The sequence below is a fragment of the Scophthalmus maximus genome, chromosome 13 (assembly GCF_022379125.1).
Source record: "Scophthalmus maximus strain ysfricsl-2021 chromosome 13, ASM2237912v1, whole genome shotgun sequence".
Classification (NCBI taxonomy): domain Eukaryota; kingdom Metazoa; phylum Chordata; class Actinopteri; order Pleuronectiformes; family Scophthalmidae; genus Scophthalmus; species Scophthalmus maximus.
The window spans coordinates 12,249,643-12,265,914 of record NC_061527.1 but is presented as its reverse complement, the minus strand read 5'-3'; the positions used below and the strand labels follow the sequence as shown (position 1 = coordinate 12,265,914).

The following is a 16,272-nucleotide window of genomic DNA, read 5'->3' as shown; positions in this document are numbered from 1 at the left end:
AGAACAATATAGTGAATGTGAAATAGGAGCTGTTTTCAATACATTTTTGAGTTGCAAAGTTCCTGTTCTGTTTGAATGAAGACTCTTTTGCATCCTTTGCGCCAGTTAAAACAAGAGCACTCAGAGAGCGCAGACCTCTACCAAGGCTTCCCCACCTGTATGTTGTTTCACCTACAAAAAATTCCTGGATCTAGATCTCATATGTCAATCACCTGTTCTATGGCCGAGACCAATACTTTTGTTAAAATGTTCATGCAAATCTGTCCACAACTTTTTGAGTAATCCTGCTAACAAACATACACACAAGCAGACAAAGAGAACCAATCAGACAATTATTGGGGGATTATCTTGGGATTCCTGACGTTATTTTGTGCTGAAATGTAGGCCTGTCACGATAACTACTTTTTGTTGCACAATATATTGTCCTGGAAATTATTGCGATGAACAATATTATCGTCCTTTTAAGACCATTTTTTAAAACTAAATCATGTGAGCTTGGTCGTCGGTGCAAGTCCTACACGATGTGTGTTACTGCTGAGAGAAATGTTATACATCTAGACTTGAGTTTAGGCCTCAGACAACGCAACCAAGTTGAAGACATGGTGCCTTTTAGAAGAAATTATTTTAAAAATCCATATTTTCTGACATTTAATAGACCAGACCAGTGAAAGATTAATCATATGACGAGAACAGATGAGAAGAACGGAAGCATTGAGACTTGCTGGACTGTTGTTGACGTTCATTCTTATGTCAACAAACACACATGTAGACACAATGGCGATTATTGAGGGCCAATACAAATTATAGATTTTTATATTGATGTATACATATATAATGCAATTATCGTGAGAGGCCTACTGTAATGTATATTAAGTATGATGTTGACACCAGTAATAACGTCTAGAGTGTTGATCGATGTGCGGACTGTCCCTTTAACTCAGGGGAAGGGCCACTCCAGGGTCCGCGCCACACCAACACAGCAGTGCGCCTGCGCGGCACTCGGGAGCAGCGGAGGAGACGAGGCGCTGTTTCCTGCGCCTTCTGGAGACGAAACGAGGTGAGCGAGGAGCTCGAGTGATGAACTTTATCTCCAGACAGACGCTCTCGACATGTAAAAAAAACCAAAAAAAACCCAAACCCGCGCTCACGTTTAGTGGAGGACTTTCCTTCGACCTCTGTGTCGTTTGAATCACGTGTCACTCGTTAAAATAGCGTCCGAGGCTGGAGGCGCACTGATCCCGCTGATCACTCCGCTCCGCCGGTCAACACACGGGCCGCTCACCGGCGACTCACCGCCTCCACGGCGGCACCGCCGCGAACAGGACGGTGAGCAAAAAGCTTAAGCTAACAATGTTGTCGTAGCTTCCCACTTGTTGGTGCGTCTCTGTGTAACGGGGCGGCGGCGCTTTGTTAGACGTGTTTCCGCTACTGGGAGGAGGAGGAGGGCGAGGGTCTATTTTCGGGAAGGGAGTATTATTCCCGGAGCGAACACATCCATGTGTCACACCGGCCTACAGACGCCATTGGTCACCGACACGGTGGTCAAGGATGTGTCTCGTTCACGGGACAGCAACCAACGCCCTGTAGCGTCAGCCCCGTTGAAACGGTGTCACCATCACTCCATCACTCCATCTGTTGCCTTCAAGTCCCATTCGTTTTCCATGTAGAAAACATCTGTCAGGTGATGGTTTTATACCAATAGCTCTATGTACTGACGTCACGTGTCGTTTCCTTTGACAATCTACTTTTGAAGGGATTTTCCTTAATGAGTGATTATGTGAAGTTATAGGTGATTTGACTGATGTCAGATGTTCAGAAGGTCAGGGCAGCTCTTATAAATCTGTGACATTACCTACTTCACCTGTCACTGGAATTTTTTAATGTCAGAAATGTTCCTTCCATGGCTGTTTACCTGGAGAGAATCATAGGAGCCAGCTCACTATTGTCCGACTGTAACAGCAGCTTCAGATCTGTACACTAACGTGTGTTTGGTTTTTCTACAGATACCTCGGCCCAGGCTGACTCGCGGGGAATCATGGGGAGCGGTAAGTTCCTGGACGTTCTACCCGTGACATCCACATGAACTTCATCTCTGTTTCCTCCCACAAACTCCTCTCGACTTCCTTGCTCTGTTTTTCTTTTTTCTAATGTTAATTTTCAACATTGTTATTTGCCCTCTTGTTGGTTTATTTAAGCGTTTTCAAGTCTTGTGCTGATCACACAGACGCCCTTACTTGTTAATTCTGCAGCTCATCTAAAAGTCTCAGGGCGTGTTGGGGCATCTTTCTGTTCGGAGAGTTCATGTTCTTATTCGGGATGGGAGGAACAGAGGGACGCTCTGTCTCACCAAGTTCATTCCTCCACTTTCCCTTATGTGGCCCGTGGCCCGATGCCAACATCAAAGGAACTTTTGTTTTTATGCAGAAGTGTGGGCACCGGGCAGCGATCGGCTCCGATCTACTGCCTTTGTTTCCTTCTCGCTTTTTCTGCTTTTGCTTTTCTTGGCACCTCTATCCTCTTTTCCTCACTCCATTCTCTTTCAATACTCAATATCTTTGCTTAATTTCCCCCCCTGTGGTTCATGTTCCTGATAGACCCCTACTTCTACTGTCTGCCCTTGTTTTCTGAATTCATGCATTTTTCCTCGCACATTCTCAAACGTACATTCTTACTCTTGTTTTTCGTCTGCCCCTCCTCTCAGTGTTCCTGCCGGCAGATGCAGCCCACTCCGTGCTGCGGCGCCTGCGCAGGGCGAACTTTTTGCTGGAGGAGATGAAGCAGGGTGACATCCAGAGGGAGTGCCGCGAGGAGATCTGCACCTATGAGGAGGCCCGCGAGGCCTTTGAGAACGACGAGAAGACGGTGAGGGACGAGAGACACACAACACCAGTCCTCCTGAAATTTAAATACACACCAGGATAGGAAAGTAGAACACATTAGGACACCTGCTACGCAAACACCACACAAAGTGCCTTTGTTATTTTAGCATTAGGTGGTTTGAGTCACTCATCAGTTGTTTTGTCTATGCAGCAAAATTAACTCCAGCAGAATGTCACGCATTCAAGAGATTTCCTGACCAGCCTGTGACTGGGCAGACAAAAATTCACCACAGCTTGTGTGGTCATGAAACAACAATAACAAGCAAGAACACAATGAGCAAAAGAAGACAGTTATACACAGGACAGCACAAACGCTTGATCCTCCTGATTAATTCTTAATTTGAACAGTAGCAGGAAATCTCTAAACATGAGACTCCACAAATCAATATTACTACTGCTGAGTAACTGATCCCAATCATCCAATGAAAAATAAAAATCCAAGCTATCCCTTTAATTCGTCAATCATATAAGATTGGTAGCTTGTGGAATGTGGGTGTTTTTTCAGGATATGATGATTATCAGCAGGAAGAACAGCCGAGTGCCTGCTGGAGAGGGAGGCGTATTTGTAAAACTATTGTGAGAGGGTCAGAGAGCACAGTCACGCAGATGGACGTGCACCATCATGTGGTCTCTTTTTGTTTGGGTGTTGTTGTCTGCTGACTTTTGAGTTATAGTAATCCATATAAAACGTATTGTGAACCGTAACCTTGGGTTTTTGGAAACAGTTTCGTACCACCACTGCATGAATGTGGACGAATCTTGGCTTGAGAAAAATATTTAGAATCTTGAATTCTGTCTTTGTTCTGACCTACTGCAGAGGCGGTTTTGGGAAGAATATGTGCGGGAGAGCAGTCCGTCTGGCGGGCTGGAGACGGTGGTAGGTGGAGTCCACTCTCTCTACTTGATAGTGCCACTGCTGCTGGTCGTGTTCATCATCGCAGCTGTCGCCATCACCGTGTGGCGCTGCCACTCCCGCAAGCGCTCACAGCGCAGCCCCAGTCTGGGACACTCGCATCACGACCATGTCCTATCCGTGGTCTCAATGGACCATTGGGGGAGGGACTTCCACCACGGTGACCAATCAGAACTCAGTATCCACAGCAGCCCAGCTTATCCAGGCTCTGAGATCACATCAGGGAGAGGGAGTGCTGGAGATCCGCCTCCATCATATGAGGAGGCTGTGGGCCATACAGACGTCCAGATAGAGACGGAGCCACCTCCGCAGTACGAGGACATAGTCACCACCAGCGCTTCAAGTGTCAGCGGACATGGGAAGTAAACCTGCCTTTCACTACCACCCCAACAAAAGCCCTAACCTAACCTAAGACTATCTTATTTATCTTGCAATGCCACTGTTGTGGCATCACCAGCCTTCTATAATAACACACAAACAGAAACACTAATAACTGTATGGTAAATGGATTAATGCAATCTCTGCCACAGGCACTTCTGGTGCAGTTTGCGCTCACCTTTAATCAACAAGGTAAAGTAATGGCAGGAAGGATTAAATGATATTGCAACACAAAAACCAAGCAACACCTCCACTGAATTTAGGAAGTTGCATCTATCCTCTGTGTAGTAAATCATAGAACTCTGCAGGCATAACAATATGTTGCATGTAGTGTGAAGAAAAAAAAAGGTGATGTTTGCCATAATGAAGGACAACTACTTAAGTGTATATAGGGGTTGGACCGATGTTTTGTCGAAGGTTAGTGCCAAATTTTTGACTTGAGTGCTTCATAACAGATGTTTTGTATCAATTTTAAAATATTCAAATTTGACCTTTTTGTTGTCAAAAAAGAATACTTACTGTTTCCACATGCAGTTTTGTATATTGCAAAAATTGTGCTTTGCAAGATTCAGAACCAGCCTTTAGACCACACAACAACAGTGAAACAGACCGATTAAGCTTGAATCAAGCAATTTTTGACCACCACGGGGTAGAAAGAATTCAACACAAACTTGAAACCAGGCTTGTCAATTGTTATGGCGAACATATTACAGTTGCAAGCAATAATGTAATCATACACCTAAACAAAATGTCTTTACACTTGTTGATGAGCACTGACTGTTCACTTACTGTGTAATAATTTATATCCCAGACATTAAAATGTGCCGTTGTGTGTAAATCACATCTTCATGAGAGCAACATGAGTTTTAATATAAGTTTTAATAACTGGCCAACCATTTGTGGCTTTGTACAGATGGTTGTCCAGTTTCATATTGGGGATCAAGACTAAGGGTGTAACGATTCCTCACATCCGTTGTCCAATTAAGCCACAGTTTGGTTCAAACTTTTTTTTCCAGTTAGTGTGCAAACCAATATGTTTACTACATTCTAACTTTGACCACAAATGCGATCAGTCGATCATGGTCGGACAAAAATAGTCACGTAACATAGATGATAAAAAATATACAGCTTTCTGTGTAATAGTGCTAAATAAAAAAATACCTTTGTTACATTAGTAAGGTAATGAGAGTTGGGGTTAGGGTTTGGCAAAATTCCGATTTCCTCGTTATATGAGATTGTTAATGTTTACATTGCAGTTCTGGTGTCAGTTTCAGAATCGTTGCACCTTTAAATTTAAATCCAACCCTCGGTAAATGGGCTAAAGAACCAAAACCATTAGTTAAACTAGAAGTGCATGACACAAGTCACTAATTTGATTCATTGTTGATATCACAATTACAGTTTAACACAGGTTTAAACAATCAAGTTGCCAAAATATTTCATTGGCCCAACTTCAGTATACACTTGTGAATGTTTTTGAGTTAAAAGACAAGGGCCAACAGTTCTAGATTAGGTGCTGAAATACATTTTGTGAATGTGTCGTATGTGCTTATATTTTGGTAATGCATGCAGCTCGGTCTGTACACCTGGGCTCTGGACTGCCTGTTGATAGTTTGTGCCCCCCTTGTCCATGTTGGTGTTTGGGCTGCTGACAGTTGCTCAGAGCCTGCTTTAACTGTGAAATATGTCCCCACTTTGCCCTCAAGCAGTTGTGGCTATGAAGTCTTTGCTAGAAGTGCACTGAGGATTCTTCGAATAGGTTTGCAGCTACACAGTAAATGTAAGTTGTGGAGTGACTTGCACAGGAATAAGGGACATGGAGATTTAGATACAGAAGCTTTGAGGTGTCCATGTTTAGCACATGTAATGTACCTGTATATAAATATATAAAGTCTGTGTGTGCAACTAAGTTACAGTGAGGTGGGTTTTACCTGATTGGAAAGCAGTGAATGGATCGACACTAATGCAACGATTATACTTGGTTGTGTAGAAAAGAAGGCACTTTGTGTTTAAGCTCAAAATGAAGGGTTGAACGAAAACTAGGATGGTCCGACGTCTTCATCGTGACTCTCTAGGGATGTCACTGTAATCCTCTGGAATAAAAAAAGTGCTCACAATCTATATGCAATTTTGCTGCATAAACTATAAAAACCAAATATATCTGTCTAATCTTCACTTGATACTGAAATATGTCACCTTTCTTGTCTACACCTCACATACTTTGAGCACTGGTTGTTATTTTACCTTGTCATGAGGTGACCTTTGAACCTCAGCACTTGCTATGACTTTGAGCTAAATTGTGCTGGTAGGGGTCACCTTTTGTTAAGGTCAGTTGTACTATTACTTGCAGAGCCCTTTGTTTTGTTTTTAAATGCCTTACCAAGATATGAAAACTGTTATATAACACGTAATGCAAGGGAACTTGTTCTAAATCCTTTATCTGCGAGAGCTTGACTTAATTTGTAATAAAACATTTCAAAATGTGCAATGTCTTTGTGTCAAGAACATGATCCAATGTGTTTTTGTAATTGTATGACGAGTTCTCTACAGTTCTAATGGATCCACGAGGATCATTTAACAAACTTTTTTTAAAAAAATGAATCATTAGCTGCTAAAAATGGCAGATACTAGCCTATCAGATATTGTATCGACATTTGTTTGCTGATACATATGCCGATATGAAAACTTATTTTTACAGAAAAATGGTCAGGCTCAAGTGTTGGGCTTTGTTTACTCTGTCTCACACCTGACTCAAAAGTTATGAGAGACAAAGGTACACAAAAGGGGGAATAAATGGTTCTAATATTAGGTAATGTGAGCCTCAAGATGGGGAACAACAATAATAGGTCTTCGATTTCAGCAGTGAACTTAGTATACATAAATATACTCTCAGTTAGATGTTGGAACATAGAACAAAAAGAGAAATGTAACTCAAAAAAGTGCTATGTTTGACATGAAATATTAGAAAAATGTATTTTGAAATACACAATTCGTTGTAATTGTTGCCTATAAATTATTCCTTGTGGATACATCTCATGAACCATTGTGTTTTGGAGATTGTTCTGTCTTCGGGGAACCACCTGGGCTGCGAGCCACATTCGTCCTCTTTCTGGAACCTGATCCGAAATCCAAGTACTGTTTACTGCTGTCCTAACAAAGCAGGAAGTGACTCATTAACCACAAAGGAACGACCTACCGCAATGTAAACTGGACTCGACAGGGAACAGCTAATTCGTCAGAGTTCACTTTAAACATTAAAACTAGATTTATTAATATTTGATGCAAGTTAGTGGCACAAATACAGACAGTGGCTCAGTTTGTCCTTGTTTTCCCTTTCAGTGCCTTGTTAAAGGAAAGAAGAGTTGAGATCCTGCTGCCTCACACCACTTTTAGCCCAGGCACACACAAACTAGTGTCTGACACAAAGACTTCTTAAAAGAAGCTCTGTCACTGAGTTCTACAATACAAAGTCTCCATATAACAATTAAAAATCTCCTGTGATCAACGGGGCTGATTTTACAAAAAACAAACAGGAAAGAGAACGGTCCAGATGCAGAGTCTCAGAGCAAATACATATTATTTTTGGTAAACAGCATTAACTGCCGCTGATCTCGTCAAACAGGCAACACCTTTGTAAAATACAGCAAAGACGCTCTCCTGGATGTTCCGTCAATATTGTAACGTAAACCTGTGAACACAGCAGTCAAACCCACTCCTTGGGGTTTCGTAACACCTCCAGCATCTCGGCCTCCAGGGAACCTTTGGCAGGCTCGTGCATGTACTCCCACCTGAGGATGAAAGGTGAGTTCGTTACCGGGCAACACAAACTCGGCTAATTACTGTCATACGAGATCGCCGCCACTGCCTCGGATCAGTCTTACCTGGCAGTGAGGGGCAGGGACATGAGGATGCTCTCAATCCTGGAGCCAGGCGTGGCCAAGCCAAACTTCACCCCCCTGTCATACACCAGGTTGAACTCTACGTATCTACAACACAAACACAAAACCTACTGCAGACACAAGGCTTCATGTGACAAATGATACATTATGTTCGGATCTGTTTTGCCTTATTTGACCAAAGATAACGAGTCCAAAGAATTCTGCAAACCTTCCTTACAGGCAGCTGTATATTTAATTTTCCACATTATTTCAAGTAATGAACAACTAAACTATGATTTAAAACTTTCTTTAGCTATGTTCTCAATCAAGCATAAGGAACATTTAGTCAGCTTTACTTATGGTAAATATTCCTGGTGGACAGATATTAAAGTCTTCAGGTAGGTGCATGTATGTACTGATAAATAGCTCTGATAAAGTAGTATCCATCCTCCCTCCATCCATCTTTGCTAATTGTTTGTCACCACCACACCAACCTAAAGAGACTTTTCAAATAAATCTGCAGAATCTCACCACTTTAATAAAATCATTTAATCATTCGCCCATTTTCTCTTGTCATGAGTTATTGGATTACAATTGCTATTAAATAAAAATAAAATAAATTTACAAAATCACCTTTTGAAACTCTCTCACCACAAAACAAAATGTGCATCACTTGCTCACCTGCCACGTCGAACCTGCTGCCAGTCCTTCTCCTCGTCGGTAAAGGAGTCATTGAGATGTTTGTACACGATGGGAAGGTAACATGGCACCACGGTTCCGGCGCAGCTCTTGACGAAGCTGAACGCTTCTTCCTGACTTGGGGAGTCAAGGTCATCGAAGAAGATCCCTCCTATGCCCCGAGTCTCACCTCTGTGGCGGATATAGAAGTATCGGTCACACCTACAGAGCAGAAGAATGGGCAAAAAGGAATTGAAAATAGGCCGGTTGAGAGCGCGTTGATTGTGTGATGGTGGAATATTAAAGGTACTGATCTTTTGCTGCTTTGTTTAACTCACTACCTAAAAGGAAAAGTATGACATCTGTCCTTTCAATATGAAGCTACAGCCAAGACATAGTTTAGCTTAGCTTAGCATTGGGACTGGAAGCAGGAGGAAACAGCTGCTCCAGATCATTCACTTCTGAAGCTTAGCCTCCTTCTGGCAGTAGCTTCATATTTAACTGACAGACACTGTATGAAAGTGGTATCTGGTTTGTCAAATGTTAAAAACTATTCCTTTTAAATTCAACCGCAAATTATGATGCCAAAATGTACTTATTACAACAAGTCACATCAGATAAACCACACCCTTTCCTTTCCTTTCATTAACTGGCCAACGTCACGGCTCAACGGTTTTTCTGCAACTGCAGATTTTTGTTCCTCTTATCATCATTATACAGTGAGGAAACACCCATTGTCATACACACAGACACATACACAGAAATCAGCTGTGCAGATATGTACGTGCTGAAATACGAGGAGGTTGTGAGGAGCTTCATTAACAAGGAAGTAAGCATGAGTCAGTCTGTACCATTTCTTAAAGTCGGGGTAGTACTGCGAGTGGTGCTTGTCACAGGCCTCCTTCAGGGTGTTGTGGAATTGAAAGGCGTCTTCTTTATTAACATAGACTGGAGTCAGGTCTGTGCCTCCGCCAAACCACCACTGCTTAGCGCCTGAAACACACACACAACAACCAGACAGACAAGGAAGAAGGAAACAAGGGTTATCATTCATTCATGTACTCAACAGTGTCACTGACACCAAGACACAAGTCCTGACGTCAAGGACCGATGATGAACACACACACACACACACACACACACACACACACACACACACACACACACACACACACACACACACACACACACACACACACACACACACACACACACACACACACACACACACACACACGCACACTCACACACTCACACTCACACACTCACACACTCACACACTCACACTCACCATCTTCCTCCTCGATCTCAAAGTATCTGTAGTTGAAGTGCACCGTGGGGATGTGGGGGTTCTTGGGGTGGATAACGGAACTCACACCCATGGCACAAAATGGCAGCTTCCCTGCGAGAAGACACAGAGCACGATAATGAAGATCAGACATGTTTTGGTCAGTGTCATTATCAATGAATATCTTAAGACAGTGTGTATAATAAAAAAAAAGGATATTGATGTAGATGGTCAGGATAACGAAGCTCACCGTCCTTCCCTTTGAGGACTTTCCCTCTGCTCCTCATCTGCTTGGCGGCCTCCTCGGTCAGGTGCCCAAACACCACGGACACATTGACCCCCGCCTTCTCAAATACCTTACCGTCCTGCATCACACAGCTGATTCCTCCGCCACCTGACACACACACACACACACACACGCACACGCACAGTTTAATGTCATTGTCAGTTTTGATATGCATTTGTGTTGCTTTACATGCAACTTGAACCTGCGAGGTGAAGCCCCTCACCTTCCTTCCGGTCCCACCGGTCCACCTTGAAGGTCCCGCCGTCCACCTCCTGCAGGGCTCTGCAGAACTCGGCCTGGGTCTCCATGATCAGCATCTCCATCCTCGTGCGCATCTCCTCTTTGCTCCCCTGCAGCACGTTGATGTCGGTCACCGGGGGACACATGAACCCCCGGCATCTCTCCACGATGTCCCCCTCCTGCTCCCTGTCCTCGGCGGCCGGGGACACTCTAGTTGCCATATGCGCCCGCGGGAAGTGGTTGGCGTTGGCTAAAAGTCCCGCTACAGCCGCCGCTGCCGTCACCGCTGCGGCTCCGCCGAGCGCCAGGGCTCCCCTCCTGATTCGTCCAGCCGCAGCTCGTCCTGCGGTCCCGTGGGACATGAACCTTACCCCGGTGCCCCTGGAAAACCATCTCGCCCCCGGGAGCCAGGTCGCCGACGGGCTGTGAGCTGAGGAGAACTGCCGAAGTGTCTCTCTTCCACTGGCACTCGAACATCGTGTCGCCGTCGAACGAGCCGTTTTGTTTACAGTGCAGAAGACGATGGTGGCCATTTGTACGCGGAAACGCGGGCTCCTCTCCTCGGTCGTCGGCGGCTCAGTTTACTTATTAATAACGACAACAAACATTATCAAGATTCGAGCCTACGTGTTTTCTGTCATGCTGCAAGTCGAGGGGCGTGTAAAGTCCCTCAGTGGTGACAGAGGCATCAAGGGAGATGTTGTTTTCCGCCGTTCACCACTCTGTGCGAACTACAACACCCAGAGTGCAGCGCGCCTGAAACCAAACGTTGCGTTCAAGTGCTCCCTAATACACTCCGTCCGACGGCGTTCACAGTGCTGCGTTCTACCTTTTATCTGAGTCAGCTTATGCGTAGTTTTCACAGTTTTACGATATCAGAATTTGAATACATTTATGTATCATATAATATTTGCCATATTTTAAATCATACCATGACTCAATGTAGATATTTTGTATTCAATATCGGTAACTTGGTTAAAAATCCGTTAAGAAATCAATTGAAGATCTTTCAAATTAGATTGTATAGATGAATGTCTCATTTGTTATTGAATCTGTTGCCTGCCTTTTTTTATTTTTAGTCGTAAAAACTTATCTTAAAGCCTTTATACTTTTATTTGATATTGTGATTTAGGGCTGCCTGCCTCCAGAAAAAAAGAAGCTACAATACACAAAATGGCTGTTAGTGTAAATTTTTTCAATGAAAAAAACATTTAAATTTCATATTAAGTTTTTGTAGTTTGGAATTTCCTTTCTTTACTAAAGTTTCTTAGTAACACTCAGGTGTTTTCATTTGTTTACAGTGTGTCGGTGGGGATTTTCATAATTCTGTAAAGCGAGTTACAATCTGTGCGCGTCCCAATTCGGGCTCTATTTTCGGTGCGCGTTTCCACACCGCGCATGCGCAAGTAGTAACGCGTGTTGTAGGTCTCTATGGCGACGGTGCCATTAAACCTTTTAGGGCTGCAGAGGGACCAGAAGCAGATTATATGCTCAGGTGTTGTTCCACAGTCTGCCAGACTCCGTGTGGGCCAGTTAGATGGAGACGATATAGTCACCGATCGACCCGGCTGGATGTCTCCTTCCACCGCGTTCAATTCAACAGGAGCGCTGCTACTCGGGAACCAGCTGGTGGTGAGTTCAACAGCCCCTGTAGGATTCCACAATTCTTACTGAAAGTTATTCCCTGCAGACAAAATCACGATTCATATACGTCTTTCAAGCGCAGCCTGTCCTCAACAGCTCAGTCTGTCTGGGAGCGGTTTATTTTTATAAACTGCGGACCTATAAAAATAAACCGGATTACACAGTCCTTTTGTCTGTCAGCGTGTGAAAGTGGCTTTGAGTTACAACAGAAATGAAAAGATATACAGCAAACATAACCGACATGATAGCAGATGGGGAATACCTGCTGTAAAACCAAAACAACAATAGTTTACCACTAACCCTGCAATATTGGTTTCTGTCCACTAGGTGTCGGCCAATACATACAACACAAGTAACCTATTTAAATATATATTCATAAGTTACCCATATACTGTGATGTGTCGATAGACAAAGCTAGTATTAATGGGCAGGGATTTATATGAGAATATTTACATGAATTAACTCCATCTATTGTCGGACTTAATTCAATTTGTGCCAAAGAAAAAATAATTCCAATGAATTATCATCACATTTGAGTTGTCAAGATACCATGTCTGAGACTAAATTATAGGTCAAGGAAGAAATTTCGAGGCAGTGGTGGCACTAGACAAAAAGTCTGGGGAATCAGCAAAATGATCAGGAATCATCCCGTGTTATTTTTTGGAAGCCATGAATATCTTTCTTGGTTTTTCTGACCAGGCACCCTATAGGACTGACTGGATGTTATCACCCAGTCAGAACCTTATCTTAGGTTCAGCAACTAATGTGGACAAAATCATGGCTCAAATTCGTCTCTGCTTCTTTTCCCAGTGGTAGATTATGAGCGAGGTGGTTTGCACAAAGTCCCAGGAGGAATATGAGGACGACTTTGAGAAAGATCTGGACTGGCTGATCAGCGAGGAAGGCCGGAGTGAGAAGCAGGCAAGTCGGGCCTCAATGTTCAAAGTGTGACTTATACAAAATTCCATCTCTTTTTTTCTACTATGACACTAGCTGTTATCACCTTGTGTCTTTGTTTTATCGGATCTACTTCCTGTAGACTGGGTGCTGAATGGGTCCCTGACCCTGCTCTGTGAAAGTGTGACAGAGGGAAGCGTTGAGTAACACGAGCTGGCACATCTCACTATTTGCATGTGAAAACTACTCTGTTCACATACAGTGCAGTGGCATGCTTTCCCTGTGCCACTGCTTGATGCAATATTGATGAACACACTTACACATGTCTGTTACTATTACCTGCTGAGTGATGATGCTGCTCATTCATTTACTTTCAACCCAAATTAATACATATCGTGTGCCTCTGCCTTTTCCACACCACAGGTTCCTGACTGTAATGACATTGAGGCAGAAATTGACAAAGAACTGGAGGAGGATGAGAAACGGCAGCAAACGAAACAGAAGGAGAAAAGCTACAAAGGGGAGAAGAAAGGCAAAAAAACAGAGGAATTGGTAGAGGATGAAGAAAGGTGGCCCTCGCCCATGGATCCGTTGGAGTACGACTCTGACAGAGACAGCACAAACAAGTCGTCACCTCCAATCCCACCTCCTCCAGGGATGGATGACCAGACTGAGGAGGAGAAGAAGTACATCCTGGAGAAGATCCAGCAGGCTAATCGCGAGCTGCAGGACCAGGAAGCTCCAGACATTACGAGGCGCAGGCGGCTGCATTTCAAAGAGATGCTGGTGGACCTGGTGGTGCCTCCACTGCAGTTTGAGAAAGATGGCAATAGCCGTAAGGTGGAAGGGGGAAAAAAGAATAAGGATAGGGGGAAGGATACAGAGGCAGAGACGGTGTCAGGGAAGTTGTCTGAGCTAAGACTTTCCCCCTGTGAGGAAAGAGTTGGATCTGGCAGTGATGGAGGGCAGGGGATGAAGGAGGGCAGAGTCCTTGTAGAAAAAGATGGAAAGTTTGACCTGGTCAGCTTAAAAGAGGTGGAGAGTCAAGGACTCCTCCCCCCAATCACAAACAACTACAGCGACTACTCACGCTCCTCCCCACGTCTCCCGGACCAGACAGTGAGCTCCAGTAGGATCCACAGTTCCTCTTCCTCTCCTCGTTCTCGTCCTGGCTCTTCCCCATTTAAGCATGATGCTGATCACCTCCGGGCCCCCAGACCTCCATCCCAGCCCAGGAACAGGCCCAGCTCAGCCAACCACAGCCAGAGAGGCAGCCAGAGGAGAGGCAGCAAGCGGCGGGTGCAGTCGGCCTCCGGGACACCTTGGCAAGCCACATACACCCTCTCCCCCCAGCAGAAAGAGCTGCTGTACAGGGTCCGGGAGAGGAAGGAGAAACTGGCCAAAGAGGTAGGAAAGAAACGATACAGCGGATCATATGGAGGTTAATAAAAAAGTTCATTATATAATATAATAAACATTTACGCGAGTTGTTGTGTAAATGTAAATCCTTTCTCCATGCCAGGCAGAGCAGAGGAAACATGAGGAAGAGGAGCAGAGGAGGCAGGAGAACGAGCTCGCGTTCAAAGCCTGGCTGACGAGGAAAAGAGAGCAGCTTCAGGGGGAGAGAAGGATCCTCCGAGCTCAGGAGATGGAGAGGATGAATTCTAAGGTACAGTATGGCCACTAGAGGGCACACCGACCCATAAGCACAGAATATACAGTACAGTTCTGATAAAGATTCAGAGGAGAGACCACAGACAGTCTCTGACAGAAAGAAAATTATTATCCTAATTATTTTCAAGTTAACTATTATGTTTTGCACCAATTTGTAGCATATTATATAACACAGAATTTATTCTTTTCCACAATGAGGGCATCCTAAAGAGGAAATTCAACTTCAAGTTCGAGTCAATCTGAGCCATTCAAAAACATTGCTCAATGAATGTTTGCAGTCACGTCTGTTGAGGAATAACTGTCCTCTCCTGCGTCATCTTATCTGTGGCAGGCCGAGAAGTCTCGAGGTGTCATAGATGACGACATTACTCTGACAGAGCTAAATACACTACAGAGACCGGAGATGGGCAGACTATGCTGTGACGCCACACACTGTGGACCTGTTGGTCCATGTAGTGAACCGGAGGCCAACAGTCTCCATCTTCCTGACTCAGCATCAATTATTCCATTTCAATGTCCAATTTATTGCTGCATCGGTTTTCGGCTTCTTTACACAGAAAGACTCTTCACACAATGACTCGGAGGAGGCGTTCAGGCTTTGGCTCCAGAGGAAGCAGGAGCAGCAGCAGAAAGAGAGGCAGCTGGTGGAGCTGAAGAGGCTGGAGGAGGACGGTGGCTACCTCTTACACAACCGCGAAGAGTGTGAACGTGCCTTTAAACTGTGAGTTCACCTCAATCGTTTCAGCTCTTTCGTTCAAGTCCTTTTAGTAATCAACACAGGTAACTTAGGTGTTGTTTGATGAATATTTTTTCACATTTTCAACAAATACTGTTGTTTATCGTCCAACCCTTTTAATTTAAGAAACATTTCCCGTTCCGTCAGCACAATGTACTGACAGAAAAATTGAAACTTTCACAAAAACTCCGTACCATGCAGTCATTTTTGAGTTATCAGTAAAAGTGTCAGCGAAAGTATCACTGAAGAAAAACACTGTGCACAATGACCCAGGGGCCCCATCAATATTAATACCTAATCTGGCAACAGTTCAAGTCAAGTCAAGTCAAGTTTATTGTCAATTCCTGTAGTATTGTTCCAGACGTACAGAGGAATTGAAAAAACGTTTGTCTCGGACCCACGGTGCAATATTACAAAACAAAACCCCCCAAAACAAAACAGAAAATAAGATACGTAATTTATAAAATAAGTTCAGACAGCTCAGTAAATACTCATTAAACTATCTGACCTGATATTCTGTCATATTTCCCAGGTGGGTTAAACGAAAGCGGGCGGAGAAGCGGGCGGAGCAGCAGGCAGCTCGAGAGCAGTCCCGCAGGCTGGTGCTGGAGGAGCGGCGAGCGCGACGCGTGCGGGACCTGCAGTGCACCACTGTCAATGAAACCAAGCCATTCCGATTCACAGAGCAGTTGGTCTACCACTTCTGAAGCAAACACACCAAACCAGCCTGAGTTGACACACCGTCACCTGGAAGAGGGTTGAACTCAGTTTTCACGCTCCA

General features: G+C 44.2%; 2 protein-coding genes across 4 annotated transcripts; one reads left to right on the top strand and one right to left on the bottom strand.

The window, feature by feature from the left end:
- Positions 1-2,730: 2,730 nt before the first annotated feature.
- Positions 2,731-16,214, top strand: ccdc181 (coiled-coil domain containing 181). Of its 3 annotated transcripts, none has more exons than XM_035646629.2 (6): positions 2,731-2,862; positions 12,995-13,105; positions 13,505-14,488; positions 14,604-14,750; positions 15,313-15,476; positions 16,024-16,214. In XM_035646629.2, the coding sequence occupies exons 2-6, from the start codon at positions 13,004-13,006 to the stop codon at positions 16,196-16,198; spliced, it is 1,572 nt and encodes a 523-aa protein (XP_035502522.1). In that variant the 5' UTR covers positions 2,731-2,862; positions 12,995-13,003; the 3' UTR covers positions 16,199-16,214. The 3 variants fall into 3 exon arrangements, 2 of the variants coding, with proteins under 2 accessions (XP_035502522.1, XP_035502521.1); XR_004795503.2 differs by lacking the exon at positions 2,731-2,862 and adding an exon at positions 11,956-12,172 and having other exon boundaries at positions 15,317-15,476; positions 16,024-16,161; XM_035646628.2 differs by lacking the exon at positions 2,731-2,862 and adding an exon at positions 11,957-12,172.
- Positions 7,412-11,235, bottom strand: cpox (coproporphyrinogen oxidase). The gene is made up of 7 exons (XM_035646631.2): positions 10,524-11,235; positions 10,265-10,408; positions 10,018-10,128; positions 9,578-9,719; positions 8,730-8,948; positions 8,052-8,156; positions 7,412-7,958 (listed from the first exon to the last, which is right to left on the bottom strand). The coding sequence occupies exons 1-7, from the start codon at positions 11,071-11,073 to the stop codon at positions 7,874-7,876; spliced, it is 1,356 nt and encodes a 451-aa protein (XP_035502524.1). The 5' UTR covers positions 11,074-11,235; the 3' UTR covers positions 7,412-7,873.
- Positions 16,215-16,272: the final 58 nt, after the last annotated feature.

What these genes read in the sequence shown, in the direction of transcription:
- cpox (XM_035646631.2), bottom strand. Translation starts at nt 11,073, where the DNA reads ATGGCCACCATCGTCTTCTGCACTGTAAACAAAACGGCTCGTTCGACG. An exon ending in CCGGTGGGACCGGAAGGAAG is followed by an intron (nt 10,409 to 10,523) that starts GTGAGGGGCTTC and finishes TGTGTGTGTCAG; the next exon opens with GTGGCGGAGGAATCAGCTGT. An exon ending in TACCCCGACTTTAAGAAATG is followed by an intron (nt 8,949 to 9,577) that starts GTACAGACTGAC and finishes TCTGCTCTGTAG; the next exon opens with GTGTGACCGATACTTCTATA.
- ccdc181 (XM_035646629.2), top strand. Translation starts at nt 13,004, where the DNA reads ATGAGCGAGGTGGTTTGCACAAAGTCCCAGGAGGAATATGAGGACGAC. An exon ending in AAGGCCGGAGTGAGAAGCAG is followed by an intron (nt 13,106 to 13,504) that starts GCAAGTCGGGCC and finishes TCCACACCACAG; the next exon opens with GTTCCTGACTGTAATGACAT. An exon ending in TGTGAACGTGCCTTTAAACT is followed by an intron (nt 15,477 to 16,023) that starts GTGAGTTCACCT and finishes CATATTTCCCAG; the next exon opens with GTGGGTTAAACGAAAGCGGG.